General features: G+C 45.4%; 1 protein-coding gene across 1 annotated transcript in view; it reads left to right on the top strand.

Annotated features, from left to right (window-relative positions):
* Positions 1 to 22903, top strand: part of LOC119442114 (peroxisome biogenesis factor 1-like) — a 94370-nt gene that overhangs the window by 28662 nt on the left and 42805 nt on the right. Inside the window, exons 12-17 of the mRNA XM_037706862.2 lie at positions 951 to 1129; positions 9561 to 9695; positions 13428 to 13492; positions 20347 to 20406; positions 20578 to 20660; positions 21154 to 21257. Coding sequence (XP_037562790.1) covers positions 951 to 1129; positions 9561 to 9695; positions 13428 to 13492; positions 20347 to 20406; positions 20578 to 20660; positions 21154 to 21257 — 626 coding nt within the window. The remainder of the gene's footprint in view (positions 1 to 950; positions 1130 to 9560; positions 9696 to 13427; positions 13493 to 20346; positions 20407 to 20577; positions 20661 to 21153; positions 21258 to 22903) is intronic.

A 22903-nucleotide genomic window follows, 5' to 3' on the forward strand; every position in this document is an offset into this window, starting at 1 on the left:
TAATGACCGTGTGTGAAACACTTCAACAATTGAATTGCATGGAATTGAATTTGTTGACAGTAATACAGGGGGGGGGGGGGGGGACAGAGAATGCATGTAAATTTGTTCGACCACTGTAAATAAAGTAATTTTTTGTATTTTCACATAAACAGATACATTAACAGGTAACAAAATTCACTTAAATCCTCGCAGCTAGCATAGATACACAAATACTACCTTAACAACATGCATTTTCACCAAGGCTTCCTCTTTTTGTCTTGGTTTATACAAGGCGTCGCTGTGATGAGGATGAGCCATGTTCTTTTTAACTGAATTGGTATAGTGACTAGTTCATTTTACAAGGATGGCCTTGTACAGGCTCCTTGTAGATACGCTTAATGAAGTAGTGTTCAATCAGCGGGATAAGTGAACATGGCAGAGAAAAATACCAAATAGAATGTCTTGTGCATTATTGTCTCCGATTGATGGAACTTTGACTTGAGACACTATTGGAATACATCCATGCAGATAAAATATTAATAAAGGCAGTTTTCTTGTCAGACATGGGGCTCCATATAGCTTTTATGTCTTGAATGTTCAAACCCATGGAGATGGTGCTGTTATAGGTTTGAAGAGCGTTTTTGCCATGCGTGCTATTTTAGCTTACACTGTCATGGCATATGTGCTGTTTTACCATGCTACCACTTGTGTTTGATGCCACTGATGGTGTCAAATTGATCTCTTGTCTTGGTGATCACAGAATGTATATATTTTATAAGTGTTGTGGTAACCTCTGAGATAACTAGAATTTGAGATGGCATTCCTGCAATTGGAGTCCAATGTATTTCCAAAGTGCAATCTGACAACTGGTGGCAGTGCTCGTTGACAATGTGCCTTGTATTGAGTGGACTGCTGAGCATGTGTGCCTTATTTGTATGCTATACCTGTTGCTTTCTTTTTAATAACCAAAGGTCTTGAACAAGAAATTGTTCTCTTGGACGACCACTTTGAGCGTGCCTTGGAAGAGTACTGCCCAGCATCCCTCAGAGGCCTGAACCTGAGAGCAGAGCACACCTTGCACTGGCGAGACGCTGGTGGTTTGGATGATGTGAAGCAGACCCTGCAGGAGGTTTTCCTCTGGCCTACAAAGGTCAGCCTGCTTTCTGCTCAATGGTGGTTTGCATTAAGGGAGCTGTATAGCCCCACTCTGCCCTTTCCTGCATCGCACTTCTTCATGATGCGTATATTTTTGTCCTCATGGTGTCACAATGCGTGTTATAGTGTTATCAAGTATGAAAGCCACCGTTGATGGGTACGTTTGAATGTGTAGTTAGGTATTTTTGCTGTTTACAGTGCATTCCACTTATAATGATATCACGAAGAAAGAAAAATCTGATTGTTAAAACCGATCATCGCTATATCTGGACTGCCATTAAAAAAAAGAAAAAAAAAAGAGAATATATTTTTGAAGTCCCGAAACCAAATTTGCCACTTGTGGTAAAAGGTCGATGTTGTACAAAATAGGCTGGGAAAAACAAAACGTTTATTTATACCTCTAAATAGCGTCTCAATCGTTAGGCACGCTGAAATAGAAATCTGCGCTTGCTTTCGCAGAAGTTTCGGATTCACAACCGCCGCGTGCATTGCGTCCAGCTGCTGCGTGTCCAGCTGCTGCGCGAACACTGGCGGCTATAATTTAGCTTAACTGAAATCAACGAGTGACTCGGTCAACGACATTGCACTTTGGTTGAACATTGGGGTCGGTGTCAATGACAGGCCATTGTCAATCTTGTCGTCGCGTCTGTCGCACAATGCTGCGTCTGTCGGGACAACGATCGCCCCGGTGGAGACCTCTTCGCAGAACGAGGCAGCACTACCTGCACTTAGAAACTCCTCCATCGAAGCGCCACCTATTTCATCGTCAGTATTGATGTGCTCCCAGAGTTTGGTAATGTCAGCAGCTTCCACCGTGCTGGTTTCAACCATGAGGGTTTCGTCCTGGCGCACAAAGCCCACTTTTTCCATTGAGAGAGAGAGAAACAACTTTTATTGAAAACAGCAAGTGTAAGAGGAGTTTATCTCCCCTCCCGTAGATGTCGGCCAGGAGCGCTTGGGTCCTAGCGGCATCTTCGGCTTGCCTGATGACTTGTAGTTGGTGTTCGCTGTCTGAACTGAGCAGCGCGGTCTCCCACTGCTCCGCGTTTGTATATGTATTGTTTGGCCCCTCCACTATGTTGGGGCAAGCCCAGATTATGTGTGTGAGGTCCGCCCGCTGATTGCAGTCTTTGGATTTATCTGAGTAGAGTTCTGGATAACAATTATTATAAGCGATCGGGTTTGGGAAGGTGTTTGTAGTAGGGCGCCATGCTGTGGCCTGCTGTTTATTTATTGAGGAGTGAGGTGGAGGGTAATGCTGCCTCCCTAATCTGTAGTGTTTGGTGATTTCATTGTAAGTGACCATGCGGTCTCTCTCCGCACTCGGGCCCCGCGTTGTTCCTGCTCCTGCTCGGCTCTCTAACTCTCGAGTTAGGATGTGTGCGGTTTCATTGCCGGGGAGGGAGGAGTGGGCGGGCGTTCATATGACATGAACGTCACGCTCCCTGCGAAAGTTACTCATGATCCTTAGCGCCTCTTTCGAGACCCTTCCCTTAGCGAAGTTATGAAGTGCACTTTTCGAATCAGTGATTATGACACTCGTCGTTGTGGAGGCGAGTGCCAGCGCTATGGCCGCTTCTTCCGCGATTTCCGATTTTCATGTTTTAATGGTGCCGCTGGCAAGCGAGTGGTCCGCCTGATTTGAGGTCACCACTGCCATGTGTCGACTGTCTGCATATTCCACCGTGTCTACATAGACCACGTTCGCATTTCTGTTGATCGGCATGGCCACTGCTTCTAGCCTTCATGATCGTGGTGCTCCCGGTTTTCATAATCGTCGATATCATCTACTGCGCGAGCTCGTACTTCTTCGAGTCTTGCTAAATTTGCAGCTTCGTCTCGAGAAACACGGCTTGGCGCTTTGTCGGCGCACCTCTTGCTCTTCCGCGGCGAATTTCTGCACTCGCTGAGAGCGGGAGATTGTAAAGGCAGCGTAGGCCGCGCAGGCACCGCTCGCTTATCACTTTCTCTCCCCCTCAATGCTCGTGCGACCGCTGGTGACGTGGACGCAAAGCAGCTGGCGCCATCTTGTGCACGCTGCGGCAACTTGCGATGTTCTTCGTGGGTTTCGTTCGCAATGGGCGCGCGGGCGGGATGCGCTGCGCGGAAATGGCGGCAAATACGAACTCGCGTAGGTAAACTTTCGCCCCGTCTTAGGAAAGGCAACTTAGGAATGCAAATTTCACGATTATTCTGCATGAAAAACGCTGCCCAGAAGCAGGATTTTGATCGTTATATCCGATATGCGGTGAATAATATGTCATTATATATAGTTTTTTTTCTCATAGCCCTAATGCATAAGTTGATACTCTTAGGTCGACTCATCGTCATAACTGATATATCATTATATGTGGTATCGTAAGTAGAACACAAAGACACAGTTGCTAATGGCTGGTCAGTCATTGTGAGCACCACACGTGCTGCAACAGGCTTGGTTTAATAACCTGTTTGCTGTGAGAAAAGAGGGGCAGCAAGGGGGAATCGAAGAAGCATCTTAGTTGGTGAGAGATGTTGGAGAGGCACTTTATTTGAGACACTTGAGATGGTCAGTGAGTGAAATGGCTGGTAGGTTGTTGTTCTGGGACCCTTGCAGCATTTGCCTGGCAGAAAAGGATGATCTCACTTTGAATGAAATCATAGTTTAAGGACAAGCTCCCATTTCCTTTGTTTCCGCTTGTCAACACAGCAGCACTGATAGTGTCATTGTGCAGTGTCTGCATATTTCAGTTTATTTGCCAATTTGGGTTTCTTCACAGGTAAAATTCCACAAGGGTTACGAGGTTGAATGTCGATTAATTTTTATAACATAGCATATTAAGCTACAGTCGAATCCCCCTACAAATGCTGCTACAATGAAATTTCCACCACAACGAAGATTTTCCGATTTCCCGTCAGTTGCCCATAGAAAGTAATACATAAAGCTCTCTCCATAATGAAGGTGTTTTATTCGGTATTTCCGCTTCAATGAACTTTTCGAGAATGAAACTGTGACTGAATTGAAATTGGAACTGCCGAGTAGTCAAATTAGAAGGCCCTTGCAAAGCTGTGACGATCGTATGTCTGCTCGATTTACGCCACTACAATCCATAGCCACGCGTGGTCGTCGCGCGCCTGCGCGAGACTGCATGCGATCACCACAATCACTGCTGTTTTCTGTAGTGTGTGTGTGTGTCCGGTCAAAATGGCTACGCCAACGAAGAAGCATAAATTTCTCTCTCCGGAGGAGAAGGCACATATGATCACAGAGGCAGAAAGCGGAAGGAAAAAATTTCGCAGTTTCGCCTGAAAAGCGAAGCATCGATTGCTATAGCAGATTAGTAGACAGCTTTATGAACTAAGGATCATAGTTTTATCGGCCGTATGAACTTGTAAACATTCGCTTACCAACTAAATTACCAAGCACGGTGTCACGCACGGACAGGTAAACATGAACACATTTCGCTCAATGACTGCAGAAACTCGGCGTCAACACGCTGGAATGAAAAGGCGGGGCAATAGCAGCAAGCGAATTGAGCTCAGTACCGTCTCTCGCTTCAACGCAAACTAAACGTTGAAAGCACAGCGCACACGACTCTACCGGCACTAGTTGCACTTTGCCCACATCGCAGATCGCTTTGAAGATGAGGCCTGAGCGGGCACGCACTTCGTGCACAGTGCAGATTGCTTTCAAGATACAGCGGCCGCGCCGCATCCGCTGTTGTCAGCATGATGCCAACATCTCGTAGTCTGGGGAAAATGACAACCTGCTAGACACTGACTCCGGCGACTTCTTTGAAAGTAATGGATCCTTTTGACCTTATCTTAAAATTATCAGAGTCCACGACAATGACATTGCGATGGCTCTTTTAACGGGCTGTGAGACTCGCGTAACGCCTTTGCTTGCCCTCTCACAATCCAGGCTGACCGACTTCTGGACATAAAACTTCCGGTAAGCGCAAGCTTGCCAAATTTGCTGACTTGGTTATTAATATGCAATGAAATCGTGATAATTCAAACCGCTTCGTTGCGATGGTGCATATATGTGCCGTAAAATGAGTGTTTCGCGATCGGCCGGGCATGCACGTTGAATTAGGCGTCTGCCGCTATGTACGAAAAATGCTGTAACAGCGGCGCGAAATGCATTCTCTCGTGAAGTTGACACTTTATAGACCTACACCATGTTTGTAAACAGTGGTAGGCACCGTCGATATATTTGAGCCCCTGTAGCGACGTCGCGTAGGCTCCACCCACTTTGGCCGCCCTGCTTGCACGTGAGGATGACGCTTTTTTTTTTTTTGAATGGGATGGGGTTGGAGGGTGCTAAAACCACAATTTCATTATGAAGCACACGATAGTGGGGGCGCCGGATTACTTTTGACTACGTGAGGTTCTTTAAAGTGCACCTAGGGAAACGTTCTTGCATTTCGCCCCCATCGGAATAGGGCCGAACGAGATGGTAGGCCTAGCTCGCTGACCGCCACAGTGATGGCCGACAGCGCTTGCGATCTGGCCTGCAGCTCATCATAGTGCGCTTATGTTTGACAACATGATTAACGTGGGCTTAAATGAATTGGTGCGAATAGCAAACGGTGTCTTTGGTGCGATTAGTAAACGAAACGTAAAAGTATGTACTTGCAAGACAGCCGTGCCGCCACGCTGAGACGGCCGGTGCTTGGGTTTCCGTCCGTGAGACGAAATGCCGTCGGATCGTTGCTCCCGATCGCGCCAGTGGTTTAGTACAGGGCGCTGCTTTACGAAACACGTGCAAATTCGAGGTATTTTTTTCTCTTAAGAACTATTTCATGTTAAAAACAAGCTGTAGCTGATTTCTACGTCGCCGTGTGCGGCGACAGAAGCAATTGCCTCTGTGATGGGACCGGCGAGGTACTGTCCCGACGGCGACGCCGGCTGTGTAGGACCGCACAGTCTGACCTGTAGGCCATGGCTGTCCGATCGCTCCAACTCTGCACTAACCCTGCACATTTTATTTCGCGCTTGAAATTTAATTGACGCGTTTAGGCGTGTTTATGACATCCATACTGCAATTAACGCAGCTGTGACTGTGCAACCTGTGTATGTGAACGTGTAATATGATATCTACACTGCAAGTGGTGAAATTCTTTGAGATGAAAATAAATTTGTATGTGAGGTGCTTTGTGGGGCATCTCCTTGCTCGACCTACGTTCAAGGCTAATCCTAATCTAGTGCGGCAAGAAATTGTAATGACGCGCTAATAACGATCCTAAGATCGTAGGTTGGCTCATGCACGCTACTCAAAATAAAAGAGAAGCTTAACGGTTACGAAGTGTTTTGCGCGCAATGGATGATCTGGTATGAGAATCCAACTTTCGCTTTTTACCACGGCGGCCCATTGCTTGCGACGGTTTTCATCACCAGGAAACCTATAAAAACTTTAACCTCTTGCCTATTTCGACGCAACTCAGCACGTAGCACGTCGACATACTGCATTTCCTTTGTTGTAAGATCATAGAATAAAGACCTCACACATGGAACCGCACAACCACCCGCGAAACCCAGCGGCTGCTGTGGTAGGCACGACACGAGCAGCGGCTCGGCGGTGGAGTGCCTACCATGCGAAACTAAATTCCGACGACAGCGCCACAGCATTTTCGTGACGTAGCGCCGTGGTGTAGGTCTATTGACCACCTTTGGTACGTCGCAACTTTTGCCCCCACGCCATCGCGAAGATTTCCCGGGCAATGGTTTCGGTTTTGTTTGCGGCTTTGCTGTTTGGTGTAGGTATATACATACTGATTTCGCGTCAACGAAGTTCCGTCATAACGAAATTTTTCGCGTGTCCCGTGAATTTCGTTGTAGCGGGACTCGACTGTATATATATTAACTTATAAAAAAACATTAAATTGAACAAAACAAAACTTTAAAGTAATTAGAAATTAGTTCTGTCAGTCGTTTGTGGCATAACAAAAAGGGGCTTTAGTGATTTGCATGTGACGTAACAGGCTTCTTGCTTTCATATTGTTTTGTGGCACACCCAACATCCCTAGGTGAATGCGGCCATTGACTATTTAATAAATGCAAGCGCAAAACGACAAGAACTACACAGAAAAGATACAGTTGTCAAGGTGTTTATTGACAGGATTGAGAGGTCGAACTCGGTGCGGCAGTCAGAACCTTGCGAGCAGTCAGGACAAGCCCCGTGCGTAAAAGCGCTGGTGATGCGCCTGACTGACTGGCACTTCTTCATCGTATTTCATACACCGGATATGCACCTGGCTAACCGGCACTTCTTCTTCCTTACACAGTGAATGGTTTCAGTATAGATTAGTACCAACATGCCCAACGTAACGTCCCTTTGAAGCAAACTACCAGTCTAGTTTGATATCATGTTTTCATTTAGTATCCCTTTAATTTGAGCATAATTTCTAAGCTCCACTATGCTGCAGGCATCTGCAAGCATGTCACCCAAATCAGAGTCCTCTTATGCTTTTCCAGGCAATGACTATTTGCTGTAATGCCATGGGCGTCATAACTTAGTGTGCTCTTCAAAGCACCTATACAGTGGCAGTTGTTATATGAAAGGGCAGTTACTGATAAGGCTAAGCAAATGTGTCGGGACGGAGGAAGTAAACTATCTTGCGTGTTCTGCAACTGGTCAAAATTTTCCACATGAGTATTAAGGGGAGATGCAGCTTTCACACTCCAAAAAGCAGGTTTTCTATGGGACTAAAAAGAAATGCAATAGCCAGAAGAATTATCAGACGAACCTTCTCATCGAAATTGAGGTATAAATGTAAATAGTACTAGGCTTTAAGAACTTTGCAATTAGGAGAACATATCAGGTCAGAGGGAATGTGCTAGTGGGGTTATATAATATTTTGCTGTCTGTTAATTTGCTGTTCCTCCACTAATTTCAACAATGAAGCTGTTTAAGCTATCCGTAAAACCGTGCTTGTCGACCGAAAAAACACAGCTGAGCGATGAGTCACCTGGGTTGCCTGGCAACCACCTCGCGGAGCAGCATGTGCTTCGCCTCCTCTCCGTGCCGTGCACATGTTGCCTTGACATGGGACGTTAAGGAGAGCATGTGCGCGGCGCGCGCTATGCTTGGGAGAGAAAATGAGAGCGAGAGAGAGAAAGAAATTGTAGCAGCACCAACAAGGCAACGCGCAGAGCTGCTGCTGCCGACACTGCCCGCGTTTCCCCATGTTCACGCTAAACGCGCGGTGTCCGTGACTGCAACAGGCGCCTCTGGCGGCGGCTCGGCAGGTTTCGACCAGCCACGCGCCGGCAAGTTTGGAGGTGCAGCTTGGCCGTGACGTCACCGGGGAGATAAAGCTCGGAGCCGTCGCGATGGCGGCAGAACTTTTGTTGACTCTGTGGCGCATACATGTAGCCTTGACATGAGATGACCAAAGAAGATCCGGACACCCGAAAAAGAAGCCGCTCATCTTGAAGCGCGTCACGCAGCCAAGTGAGAATCTGCACATTGGCGGTGAGCTGATTCGGAGTACCGTACCTAGCAGCACTTAGTATTTCCTTGCAAAACTTAGCCAAGCCTAGTAAAACCTGGAAGAATAAAGCTAGGTCGATCACCAGCTCCGCTGTTTACTCCAGCCTTGCACCACTTGTGTAAGCTGCCCACGTTTTTTTGAAGAACATGCATATTGAATTCTCTAGATTTTGAAGGCATTTAATGTTCAAGTTTTCATCGCTTTTATTAGGAAAGGTCATTGGAAGTTTCTTGTTCTGCGATCTGTCAGGATGTGATAGCTCCAATTTTACTGCGATAACAATTGTACGGACGCTTGGGGAACACTTTAGGTGCTGCCATGCTGTCATTGTATCGATGGCCACATGTGCGTCCCTTATGTGGAGGGTTAAAAGGTCTCCAGTAGGGCGGTGTGACACAGTGTGTTTCTCTGCAAAAGCGACTTAGCCAAGTGGGTGCACTATCATGCTCCACTCAATCGTTTCTGCACGGGATACAGGACAGTGTTCTGCCTAGCGCTACTAGCATGAGCATTGTGCACACACACACACTAGTGTTCCTGCTGACCAACTGGGTGCATACCACACCATGGTGCATACACTAATATGTGCAGCACAGACAGAAGATGTCAAGCTAACACAATCTAATTTTTTTCATTGGGCACTGACAAACGTGAATGGTTTTATGTTGGTCTTGTCTCGAGTACCATCGAGGTGTGACACCTGCAATGCCACTGGTGGCGCTCCTTTTCATGCCAGTGTTGTAAGCTGCCTGGTAGCTGCCAGGGTGCTGTATCTGCTGCGCAGCTACAGTTGCCTTGCATGCTGTGTCGTGCCAAGATGTGGCTCCCACGTATTGTTAGAACACTGTCTGAAGAGCTTGAGTGCAATGCTAAACCTTACTATCACTTTCTGTGCTTCGCCCGTCAGGCAAAACTGCCAATATTTTATTGTGGTGATTGACATCTTTACTGCAGTACCCTGAGCTGTTTGCGAACTGTCCCATTCGTCCATTGTCCGGCCTGCTGCTGTACGGAGCCCCTGGGACTGGCAAGACACTTCTTGCTGGCATAGTGGCCTCGGAGTGCGCTGTCAATTTCATCAGCATTAAGGTAACTAATTGCCGCATCCTGTATGTAAGCAGCTTCCCAGTGAAAAGACTTCATCCGTGGGACATCCAGATCATGTCCCAATCTCCGTGCAGTGTTTTGGAGACAAACAGAAAATGCGATGGAAAACCAAGTTCAGATATCCTATCGAGGATATCCCAGGAATACAGTGGAATCTCGTTGATGAGATTCTGCATAATACGTTTTTCGCGATGATACGTTTTTTTTCTTTCTTTTCCCCGCCAACGTCCCATAGGAGTGATGTATTTTCATGTGGTTGATACGATCGCTTTATCACCTAAAATTGGATGATACGACCCATGAACGTTAAGGGCCGGCGACACTAGCGGAAAAACGCGCGCCACGAAAGCTGCCGCGAAGCAGGTTTTTCATGCCGAGGGAGGGATCAGTCCTGGACCGATTTAAATTGCCACACGCCGTGGCGTAAACAAGACCCGAGCGAGGCAGACCAATGAGAGCTGCCCCCTTCAGAGGCGTACGCGCGGGAAACTGGTGCCATGCGGACCCGCCCGGCTGCTATTTTTGCACTCGTAGTATCGTCTGCTCATGTCAACTTTTGCTCATACTTCTTTTGGTTGGCTTTTCAGTCGAGATCTTCATGCGGTCACGTGGCTGAACGAAGCGCCTGCCCTCGTCCGCCAGTAGTATCGCTCGTTGTGTCACGTTGCTCTAAGGTGCTCCTGTATTTTGAAATTCCTGGCTCGTTTTTTACCTTTGAAAAGAACTTGTTAACGGACTTTCAAAAAAGGAAATTTAAGCGAAAACTGATGAGCTATTTTAAAGTTGCTCAATAAAAGTCTGTTGGCTGTGGTTCGTGTGGTGTTGAGTGATGCTGCTCTGCACGTGTTATGTGGAGCAGTATCACTCGACACCACAGGAAGCTTTGCTAGTGAGGTTGTCACCAAGTAAGCCTGTTTTCTTACGTTTTGGGGCTTGCTTTGGATGATACGATTTTTGGATGGATATGTTTCATTTTCTGGTTCATGCTAAGATCGTATTAACAAGGTTCCACTGTATTTCTACAACTCATAGCTTTCTATTCCACTGTACTAGCTGAAATAACATTCCAACGACCCACGAACAGCGTGTTAAGCCCCAGCCACACGGAGGAAAAATGCACACGGTGTGCAGGCGGCGGTGGTAAAATGCTGCTGTGGCAGTGCAGGCACACTGACTGGCGGTGCGCCACTGCTCAGTGGAGTGTGGAAATGGCACCTTCTTTTTAAAATTCCAGAAGAATTTTTTTACGGACATAGCAAAGAAAAAAGTTTAGCGCAAGCTGACGAGCTATTTCAATGTTGCCGAATAAAAGTGCGTTGGCTGTGGTTTGTGTCGCGTCAAGTGATGCCACACGAACCTTTTATATTGAGTTTGTCACTGAGTATGCCTATTTTCAAAGTTTTGGCAGCTTGCTTTGGACATTACTATTTTCTGATGATACGTTTTATTTCCCGGTTCCCGTGCAGATCGAATCAATGAGATTCCACGGTATTTTTTCTGGACCTTTTTTCGGCCCAGACATGAATAGCTGTCCTTTGAGAGCCTTTATTTTTCCGTTTCCTTGCGACAGAATTGCATTTTCTCACATGATCAAATTACAAGCTGAGGCTAGATGTCTACAGGTCATGTGCACATCGTACTTTGCATATTTTCTGAAGCAATTTACTTCGAAAACTACAGTATTGATCAATATGCCACTTGGACCTGATGGAAGGCCTCGAAGAATGAGGAGTACACTACGCCTCAGCGTGCAAGCGTGTATGCATGTGTGCATGCAACCTATCTGATTTTTCTGCATGGGCATACTGGCCGCTGCATCTGTCATGTACAGCATCTGCTGCAAATGGAATATTCATTATAGCAAACATTTTGCGAAAGGCCCTGCCATGCCCATGCAATGCACACAGCGTAACCCTATGATGTCCGTCGTGTATATGCAAGGAATTTCTGCAGGGCACAGAAAGTGTAGCCAAATGATCGTGTGCAGGTTGTCCGCTGGACATATCTAACATATACCTGGCATATACATGTCCTGGCAGTGGATGTCCATAAAATATCCACTAGACGTCCTTGCAGTCATTGGGTTGTTTCCACTGGGAAGGTGGCAACTGTTCACAGCCTGTAGCCTGGATAAAGTAGTCGAATCTCGTTGATACGATTCTGCATTTTTTGGGATATGTTTTTCTTATACACCATTTTTTTTTCTTATATAGGATTATCTTTGGATAATATGATTTTCGGATGATACGTTTTATTTTCCGGTTCCCATGAACGTATCAACGAGATTCCACTATATTCTAATGTAAATGGGGACCTTGTATGTCCTTATAAAGTCTTCTATATAAAAATGGTGACTTAGTTCCCTTTAGTGAAAGGCAACATTTTTACTGTGAGAGCTTTCATGAGCTTTTCCCAGCATTTTCTGTGCCGTAGAGATTGTCCACTCCATCTGTGCCACCCCATCCCGGAGGCCCAGATCGCTTTTTGGAGCAGGGTACAACGACAGGCTAGTTGGTAATCTATATTCGCAACTACAGGGCAGAAATGACAAAGTACAAATAACCGGGGAGAGAGACAAGTGCTTGTGTCTGTCCCTTGTTTATTTTTCCTCTGTCATTTTCTGCGCTGTAGTTGCTTGAAAACATTTTGCAGCCTTCCACAGAGTGTGCCCTCCACATTACTGCCAGCATCTAATGTCATCTGGTGGTTTGACTTGCAGGTGCCTTGTGAGACAAAAAGATCCCTCTTTTGAAAAAACAGGGATAAGTAAGGGGGGGGGGGGCAGCGAGGTTAAACAGGACTGAACCCGCTTGGCTACCCTACATTGAGCGAGGGTGAAAGGGGAGAAAAGTTAGAGTAGGAGACAAGGACAGTTCATGCATGCTGGAGATGCAGAGGAACTGGAATGTTTGGCACTGCTCATAGATGTCACTCAGTTCAGTTTCAGAAACCATAGTAGCACTCTTGTGTTCTTATGTTGCTGTCATTTGCAAGGCTATGGTCCTGAGATTTTGCTCTTGGAAAAAGTTTTTCTATCTAGCTTGCTACCATTGTATGCTTTATATTTGTAAACAGAGCTTGTTTGATATATTATAGGGACACTAAAGGAAAATAATAAGTCGAGTTAAATTGATAGCTCATCTGTTTAGAAGACTATAATCATTTTCTGAGCCACAACATACGACTTTGTTGCATAGAAAACTGCCACCGAATGTCCTGCAGCTGCTCCTTAATTTGAATTCCCCGTGTCAAAACTGAGACCATGATGTAATCTTCACGTTAAGTTCTGCGATTTTACGTGCCAGAACCACAATCCGATTATGAGGCATGCCATAGTGGGGGACTCTGGATTAATTTTGACCGCCTGGGATTCTTTAACGTGAACCCAGTGCACGGTACACAGGTGTTTATGCATTTCACCCCATCAAAATGCGGCTGTCGTGGCCGGGATTTGATTCCATGACCTCATGCTTAGAAGTTCAAGGTCAAAGCCACTAAGTAACTGTCTCTGTTGCTATCTACGAATCAGCCACACCTCTCTCAACTGCCTGCCCTTCATTTGTACACGTCTAATCTCCATCTCCCAGCTTGCGGGCGGGAGATGGAGACATGTCTAGACTTGTGACATGTCTATGAACATGTCACATGTTCATGGACATTAGTTTTGTTTTGGATGTGTTCGTCTACAACCATACTGCCTGCTCATTTTTCTAGGGGCCAGAGCTATTGTCAAAATACATTGGTGCCAGTGAGCAGGCTGTTAGGAATGTCTTCCAGAGGTGAGTGTCCTCACGAGGTTATTTTATAATTCCTGTCCTGTGTTTGTGCTATTGTTTCATTGATGGCTTATGTAGCAGAAAATATGAACGCTTTCAATATGGCTGTGGTGCTTGTAAATTGTCCTTGATGGAGAAAAGCAATATACATGATCATTATGCTTGGTAAATGCAACTCTAAGGAGATGCGTCATCCGTGCACACTTAAGTTATGCCAGTGCACCACGGCTTTGTCATAAAAATTCCATGGTCAGAGAGATGAAAGCTGCATGTGTCTTAACCAAGGCATTAAAATTGTTTATCTGTGAAATCTTCGCTAATTTGTGTGGTATTGATGAAGTAAATTTCCAAGTGCAGTCAGACTTCCGACTGGCAGTTATATTGAAATTTGGATAGCTTATAACAAGGGTGCCTAATTGAAACAAGCGTAGAAGCATTTCTTGGCCCAGAACTGCTCTATTCAAACAGACCACTTACAGACTACAGTGCATAACTTAAATAATGCAAGTTTTGTGGCCAAAGTGGAAGTCGTCTCAACAACTTCTGGCGCCTTTGGTCAGGCAATTAACTGTAGACAATGTATCAGAACACTTGGTGGCTGCTAAATGTGAAATCTTTTTTACAAAGATATAGTATGTATATATATATAGAAACTTTATTTGACTGGAAAACATTATAAGGAGCGGTGGTCGGAGCCCCTCAGTCCAGGGCCCCACTGGCCTCTGCCGCCTGCCTGACCTGGCTAATTAAGGACTTTTGTCCTGCCAAGTCGGAACGAGCGAGCTGTGCCTCCTACTGCTCCATTGTGACATTGTTAGTTGGCCTATGAGGGTGCTTAGTGCACTCCCAGGTTACATGTATTAGGGTAGGTATGCCACCGCACCAAGGGCACTTGGCCCTATAGTGAGTGGGATACATGGCGTTTAGCATTCTAGATGGGGTAATACCCCGGTCTGTATTTTGCGCCAGTCAGTGGCCTCTTCCCCGTTAAGTTGTGGGTGAAGCGGCGGGTATTTTCTGCGGACTTTGCGCTGATGAGCAAGGATGTCTTTGACATTTAAATTGATGGGATTTTGTGAGGGATGTGGGAGGGGTTGGGGTTCGAAGAGGATGCCATCGCTCAGTTAGTAGACGCTCGAGCTAACGCATTAGCCTGTTCGTTCCCCTGTACCCCCGCGTGTCCCGGGCACCAGAGTAGGCGATGGCGGTAGTTGAACAATTTGGGGATCATCGCGAGGCTAGCTGCAGTCATGTGCCTCTTGAGAAACATGCTACATGTCTCCCGGGAGTCAGTGACCACGACCGAGTCCCTTTCCGAACGCTCTGCGTGAGCGAGCGCAATCGCCACTGCTAACATTTCCCCCACCTCGGCCGACGCGGTAATTTGCTGCTGGCTGATCGCGTTCACGACTGCCAGGGCGTACCTTCTTTGGTAGCACTGCCCGGTCGCCTCTGCATACGCAACTGCGTCCGTGTAGTACGTATTGTACATAGCGTTATTCGAGTACATCGATTGAATATGTTGTGCGCGTGCTTTGCGCCTTTCCTTGTTGTACTCGGGATGCATGTTCTTGAGAATTGGAGCTACTGTAATTTTGGATCTCACCGAAGGAGGGAGAGGTACGGCCTGTTCGTGAGATAAATCGGGTATGCTGGGATATTAAGTCGAACCAATATTGCCCTACCAGTTTTTGTGAAGCTGAGGCTCTGTCGCATCAAAGTGGCTTTTTATGTAATGTTATCTCATTCTGCATGGTGTCGAAATAATCCTCTGTGTCTATATCCATTTGTATATATCTAATCATTGCCGAACACTACATCTCGTGCTGTATGGTTTTTCATACTGTACAGATAATTCAATTTCCTAATAGTTCAGACGGAACTATTGTCCCCACATGTCAGCCTAGCCACTGTACCATTGCTGCTTAGCATTGCAAAGATTCTTAGTATTGCAAATATTGCGACTTTCTGCTGTGACCTCTTTTGCCAAGTATAATTCTTTTATCCTGATTATTTTGTTCATATAAGATTGTAAAACGAAACCAAGAAAACTTAAGGAATAGGCTAATGATAATCCAGAGGCCACATAGTACCTTGCGACTCTTCTGAATTGGTTGAAAGAAGCCAATACTTTTCAAGCATGTTGTCAGCTAGTCTCTGCTAAATTTTTACAATGCATGCCAAGGCAAATGCACATACCGTGAAATTCCGAGCAAGCGCCCCCCCTCAAGCAAGTCGAAATTACTGGCAAAGTTAGGGCACCGGAAGAGCACCCAAAATTCAAGATGGCAACGACGAAATTTTCCCGCCAAAAAAAAAGAAGCGCAGTGGGAGTGGCATCAAAATTTTATTGAACATGAACTTTATTAAGCCAAAGATTTGTTAGTGGTGTTTATCACTCTCAAAACCACCGAATGAACTACAGAAAGAGCGCATTGACGCTGCACTGACGTGTCGCCACGACCGCCGAAACGAACATTAGTTATGCAGCTTTTATTCCAAGCAAAATTATGTCCCCTAGAGTAAAGTGACGTGTAATGTTCACCTTATTTATAACCATGTCCACGGTGAAACGTTTAGCACTAATGAGAGTTCCGATACAAGTCAAGCTCAGCTGCAGTGCATGGCTACCGACGACGGACAGCGAACCGCGGCTCGGCCATGCTCGCATCGCAGCTGGTGGCACCGCAAATATCAGCATGTTTTCTTCATCGTGTGAAATTATTGCAAGGAGGGGGTAAAGCGGCAACGACGGTAACAAATCATTGCTGCTTGGGAGTGTCGGCGGTTCGTTCTGAAGCGCCGTCTGCTAGATTCGAAATGAACAGGAAAAGGACTAGCGACGATATCGGGGGCGAGTGATTAGCAGTGGCGACGCCAAAGCGTAGCCGCGACCACTCCTCTGTCGCCGAGTTTTCACATCGCTGTGCCGCAGGAAAATCCTCTGTGCCGTGTGAGAGGCAGATCTCGCCGTCGGCCGGCGGTCCGTGAACTACAGACCGCCAGCCGCAGTTCGCCCCGATGGGCACGTGTGCCCAGTGGGGCACCTAAATTCCCTGGAAAAAAATATCTAGAGACTTCAGGGGCGCTGGGTGTGACCATGAATCGATGAAATGGCTCATCGGGGCACCGTGATGCGCACCGGTGCGATTTGCCGAATTTGCCATTATTTTTGTGGTCTAGATGTGGCAGGCCTGTGTTGGTGCGAAGTTGGGAAGGGGGGGGGGGCACCTTCCCGGAACGGCGCGAAAGCTTGAAGTTGGCACTGAAGTTAAGGGGGGGGGGGGGCTCTTGCACGGGTGGGGGCGCTTGCTTGGAATTTTATGGTACACTTGTTTCTCCAATTCACCTGCTACTCCAATCAAATATTGTCACGTTGTCATGACGGTGAAGAATCAGGCCATGACACAACTGAGAGTCATGAAACTAACTCTTGATTGGGTGAACTTGTGTGCACAAAAAAAAAATTGCACTCAAACACAACGATAGTGGCAAGAACAGGCACTGATTGTCGAAGTCTGACCCATGTGTCAGACGCATTATCTATTTATACATGACTTGTCGTACATTCCAGCATAATTGCTGGTGCTTATGTCTGTTCTTGAACTTGCAACATTATTCAGGTCATGCATGCAATCTGATAACACAATGTTTGGCAACAACAGAGACAGCAGATAGAATCGGCAGCAACATTCAAGAAAGTTCCGATACAAAAAAGTCTGAGTGATAACTTTTAGCATTTGTTTGTTAGCCTGTGAGAAACGGCCACGAGAAAAAGATAACAAGTACGCATGTCAGTATTGACCAAAATGTAGATTATGTATGAAGCACCTGTGTTGTCTATCTTTTTCTAGTCTTTTATTTAGCCAGCTCTGTTGTTTTAGAATGTGGATGCTCCACCCACTGCCCAACTTTGCAGTCTTGCCAGTGATGGGAAAGATGCTACAATTGCTCCAAGCTGCTACATTTCGTTAAAGCTGCTGCATCCATGCTACAAATGAGCGAAACTGCTCCAAAGTTGCGCTATGGTGTGGCCTCCGAGATTACCTGGCACCACGCCGCACAATCTCTGAGGCCACAACCATGAGGACTTGTTGCCGACGCCAGGCGGAAGTTACCACCACCCCTATGCTCAGAGTGCCTTCGCATCTTATGCCATTAAAAAACCGAGCTAATCCAATAGAATCCAGTGCACAGGTTGTGCCAGGCAGGGTTGCCAGGTTTGGTGACTTCTCGCCAAATTGGCTACTTTTAGAGGCCCTTGGCGAACGAAATGATTGGCAACTTGGCTATTTTCTGGCTACTTTTGGCGGTGGTAATTCATATAGGTAGGGTCTAAATCGCATTTCCTCCAACTCTAGCCCCAGAAGCTAGATCTCCAAGTCCATGATTTTGTGTTTTGCAAGTGCTGGAAGCAAATCCAGCTGCTCAAACATATCACAGCCACCATCTAGCCAGTGGGCCTCTTCGACTTGTCGTCCTGGGTTGTCCAGGACTGCCCGAGGCACTTCAAACGCGACGCACATTGGCTGAAATCACTGCCTCGGGCAGTTCGGACTTGTCAGGGATGGATAATTTCATATCTCCTTCACGAAGTAACAGTGCTCAGCTTGAACCAGTTAACTGCAGGTCTGATATGCCACTTGACAGACACTGGCATCAAGTTTTCATAATGAAGGATGCTCAAGGTGGGCCGAAATATTAACTTCTGTCAAAGCTAGTCAAGGCGTTTCTATCACTTCCACTTGGTAACGCTGATGTCGAGCGTGGGTTTCGTGAAAATTCAAGAGCCCTGCTTGACAGGTCAAATCTTTCTCTGTCGAGCATAAATGGCATGCATCACATCATGTCATATGCAAAGAAGTTTGACAGCTGTCCGTGCCTGTTTTCAGTTAATGCAGATGCCATCAGGGCTGTCAAGGGGGCATCAAAACGATATGCGGAGTGCCTCGCAGTTGAACAGAGAGCACCAAAGTGCCTTTGTACAGATGCAGAGCAAAACTCAACCAATGCGAATATGAGCAAAAATCAAGCTAAGAAGGAAGTGGTTGCGGCAGAACGAATGTTCAAAAATGCCGAATTGTTGATTCAGAAGGACATGAAGCTGAATACCTTCTCAGACATTGAGTGGCCAGGAAATACTTGCTCAAGCAAGACAAAAAAATGAGTGAAAGTATTTCTCACTTATATGCTGCTGATAAGGGCTTCGAAGAAAGCATAGTGATGTTTCATGGAACTGACATTCATGTTTTGTGTTTTTGTTCCCATCATGTTTCATACTTTGGTGCTCCTTTGATAAAAGCTTGCATTAATTATGCTGTCAGTGAACTCATGCTTGCACTGTATTTAGCACTTCATTTTAGCAATACTAAGGCTAGTTATTTCTTAAAAGGCATGTATGATACATTTATTAGGCAACCATGTAATAGAAGCAATAAATACTGCTTTCGGTCTGTTTTTATTCTTTTTTGCAACCTGCTACAAAACTGAGGGTAGCTGCTACAAATCGTAATTTTTCCTGCTACAAAACCTGCTCCAAAACGCTTTTGGCCATTCCCATCACTGCCTTGTCTAAACAAAGCTTTCCTCATTAGACTGCTTGTTCCAACTTCAGCTGAAGTACTCACACTTAGCTAAGCCTTTAACAGTCACGAATGTGAAAGCTTACAATGGGCTGTGGCACATATACCTGCCACTTGTGCCACGTGCAAGCCATTTCCACCAATAATGGAAGCAATTTAATTATAAAGATAGTGTGCAGGGCGATAGGTGAATTTTGACTTGGGTGCAGCTTTGCCTTACGACGCCGTGCATTGCTGTGAAATTACTTTAAAGGTAAGAACTTTGTTGCTGTGAAGGTGCACCTGCATTAATTGCCATGAAGCCACATCGTGGCCCAACAGACAGCAGCAAGCGGGGATGATTGAACATGCAACAAAATAAGATTGTTTTTGGAGCCCTGCATTGTTCCAAAAATAGCACCTGGTTCATTTTACAAGCATTTCAGCATTTTTCTATGCTACTGCTTGGGAGGGTTATACGGCGTTCTTCCTTTTCTTTTTAATTCTTGTAGGATTGTCACTGGGACACAAGTTATATGCAGAAGGGGATTATAGGCATAGAATTGGTAAAAACTGCTATGTTAGCAGTGTCTGTCAACATCATCATGTGCTGTCATTTGAGCAGTTTAATTCGCTGTGAAAAATTGTGTAAGCGTTGCTTGCTTGAGCTGCGCACCATCAGAATTCTAGGACGCTTAAGTTTCGCCTTTAAGAGTGGAACGTGATAGCATTCAAAGAGCCCTAGCTGCTTATCAGGCTTTTTTCTTGTATATTCAAATTACAATCCGCTGCTATCATGTTTGTAGGTTGTAGTTAAGTTGCACTTTACAATTTTGCTGACGGGTTTTAGTTTTAGAAATTAATTTTTTATTCACTAATCCCTTGCGCCATGCCTGTGTGGTCAGGGTGGTTCGGGGTGAATTTCTCTGCCACAGATGCCACGGACACCGATGCCTGCGCCGACGCCGATGCCGGATTTTCTGCTACACGGGGCTCTTGATGCTATCGCGTTAAAAATGGCAACCAGAGAGGAAGACACACTAGCAGTGGGCTTTTATGTAACTGTTCTTTTTTTTTGTTCACTTGTTTTTGCTCCAGTGCCTACACTGTGGTGCTGTCCTACGCTCCTTCATTCTCTGTCATGCTGACAGTTGCACCTTCCTCTGCATTTGTGGAGCTTGTGCCCAATAGTAGTAACTAATGGTGTATTTTTCACTGTGTTGACTAAAGTTAATATCTCAACTTACTAATAGGAGAGAACAAAATAATCTGTGGCCTTTCTTTTCTTTTTCTCAGAGCTCAGAGTGCGAAGCCCTGCATCATCTTTTTTGATGAATTTGATTCCATTGCACCGAGGTGAGTTGCGATCATGATAGTTACTCTAGGCTACCATGCTAAATGAACAGGCATATTTAACATTTAGACAATGTGTATTGCTGTTTGTTGATTTTTATAGTTATGAACTTGCACGTTTTATTATGAGAATATGTAATCTCAACAGACATTTGTTGTTATTGTTTTTTGCAGGAGAGGCCATGACAGCACAGGGGTTACTGATCGTGTTGTTAACCAACTGCTTACGCTGCTCGATGGTGTGGAAACTAGCACTGGTAAAGATTTTGATCTACTCTCTAATTCTAAGTCGCATACCATTTAGGCATGTTATTGTTATTAACCACGATGGTAACTATGTTCTGAATGTTGAGGTGTGCATGGTATTGGCCTGAGGAAACAAATTCCAATTTGTGCTTGTAGTCGGTGAGAAGCTAGGCAGCAACACATTTCAAGGAATACGCTGTTCAATGGCTAATCTGCATGGATTTTTATTGAGACAGCGGAAATGTGGGCTCTTGTTATATTGCTTAGCAGTTGCATTTAGCTCTAAAGAAAACAGATTACTGCCTTGTGAACAGATTTGCAGCAACTGAATCTTCAGTCTGATGCAACTGCAAAGCTGTCGCTTCTTCCATTGTAGTTGCCATAGCTGCATCGTAGACATTTCTTATCAGCAGCCAGGGAAATGTACCAGAGAATTGTAGTTACTAATTAATCTCCTGACATTGTCAGCCCATAATATAAAATGTGTTGCATGCTTTCTTCTAGGTGTGTATGTGCTGGCTGCAACAAGTCGTCCTGACCTCATTGATCCAGCGCTGCTTCGACCTGGCCGTTTGGACAAGTGCCTTCACTGCCCGCTGCCAAACACGGTATGGACACTGCCATTTATTTAACTTGTGTTGGTTACCTCTAGAGCACTGAAGGAAAACAGTGCAAATTTTCATGTGTGTTACTTTTTACAGCGAAGCTGTTATAGGCTAGGTTCCAGGAGATTGCGTTCGTGTACACCGGAAGTAAGCAACAATATTGTGGCGTCTCGTTCACTTGGTGTATACCAAAATTGGCATGGAGGGGTACGAATGTATGACTAACATGACTGATAGGTCATGACATCAATAACATCTCATGCTTGTCAGTTACGTCACAATTAACGATAATAAAAGGATGCGTGGCGCATACTCCCATTGGATATGTGGGTATGAGCCAGGGATAAGAAAGAAAGAAAGAGAGAAAGAAAAAAAGGAAGGAAGGAAGGAATCAATCAATCAATCAATCAATCACGTGTGGCTCATACCCGCATTGTGGGTATGAGCAGCCAAGAGCAGGAGTGGGAGAGATTTCACTGGCGTCACGCCAACACATCGGCAGAAGATCAGGCAGACTTGGCGCAGCAAATACATTACTTGGCCATCGTGCCGGTCAAAAACAAGGCGCCGGTGTCCTTGCTCTTTTACGAACATGCCGAAGACACTCAGTATAGTCAATAATGATAATATATAAATTCACTATAGCAATATTCACTATAGCAGACCCACCATAGTCACAGCTTCACTGGCTTCCATCTTCACAGTAGTGGAAGGGCTCTGAAATATTTTTATCACGTTTGACACCACTCACTGCCTTAGTGACGTCAACAAAAAATCTTAGGGTTCATCTAACAGAAATGGTTTCAAAGCAAATTCTATTAACCATTTTAAGAAGCATGCTATGATTTTGTGATTTGAGCTTGCAGTAATAACACAAGCATCATCTGCTGAACTGAAGTGAATGCAAAAGGCACATGCAGTGCCCTTGAAAATGTGTCAGTATCCTACTGCATGAGCTATCGGTTTTCAAAATAGGTTCAATGGCTTGTTTATGATATCACATGATTTTCTCAAAAACTTGATTGGATGCTTGCGTCAGTTCTGCACATTGTTGGTCAACCAAGGGCCAATTTGTTTCCTGCAAAAATTTTGCCTTCCTTGAAATGGCAGAAAGCCCTGTACTTGTAGAATGCTATTTGCAAGAATTGCCTTTATGGGTAAGATGGAGTGTGCTTACTGCATCAGGTATTGTTACTCTTGAAAAGAAAAGACAGTTACTTTATATCGGTGGATTGCCATAAAAAGATATTCTTCTGGTGCCCCTCATATATTTATTCCAGCTACTAGAAGAGTGCTTGTGGAAAATGAATCAGAATTAAGAAAAATGTTCAAAAAGACAAAAACAAAATTAGAAATCTGAAATGTAATCTAATAATAACAGTGATTCCACTACTGCGCCAACCGCACCAAAGTGCGCCAAATGAGATTTACTGTGCCATCCTGATACAATCGACCAAAATTGCACCTAAGTGCACCAAACAGTCTCGGATTTGGCGGCGTCTATCGCCGACAATTGCACCACCGTTGAAATAAAATGTGCAATGTGATGATAGAGCGAGCCTTAGTTGCGAACAGGAGACAAAACAGCACTAGCACATTCGTCCCGATTAAGCCACAGCGCCACGCACAGCGCAGACGCGGCGTCTGCG

Source organism: Dermacentor silvarum, chromosome 2 (assembly GCF_013339745.2).
Source record: "Dermacentor silvarum isolate Dsil-2018 chromosome 2, BIME_Dsil_1.4, whole genome shotgun sequence".
Lineage (NCBI taxonomy): Eukaryota > Metazoa > Arthropoda > Arachnida > Ixodida > Ixodidae > Dermacentor > Dermacentor silvarum.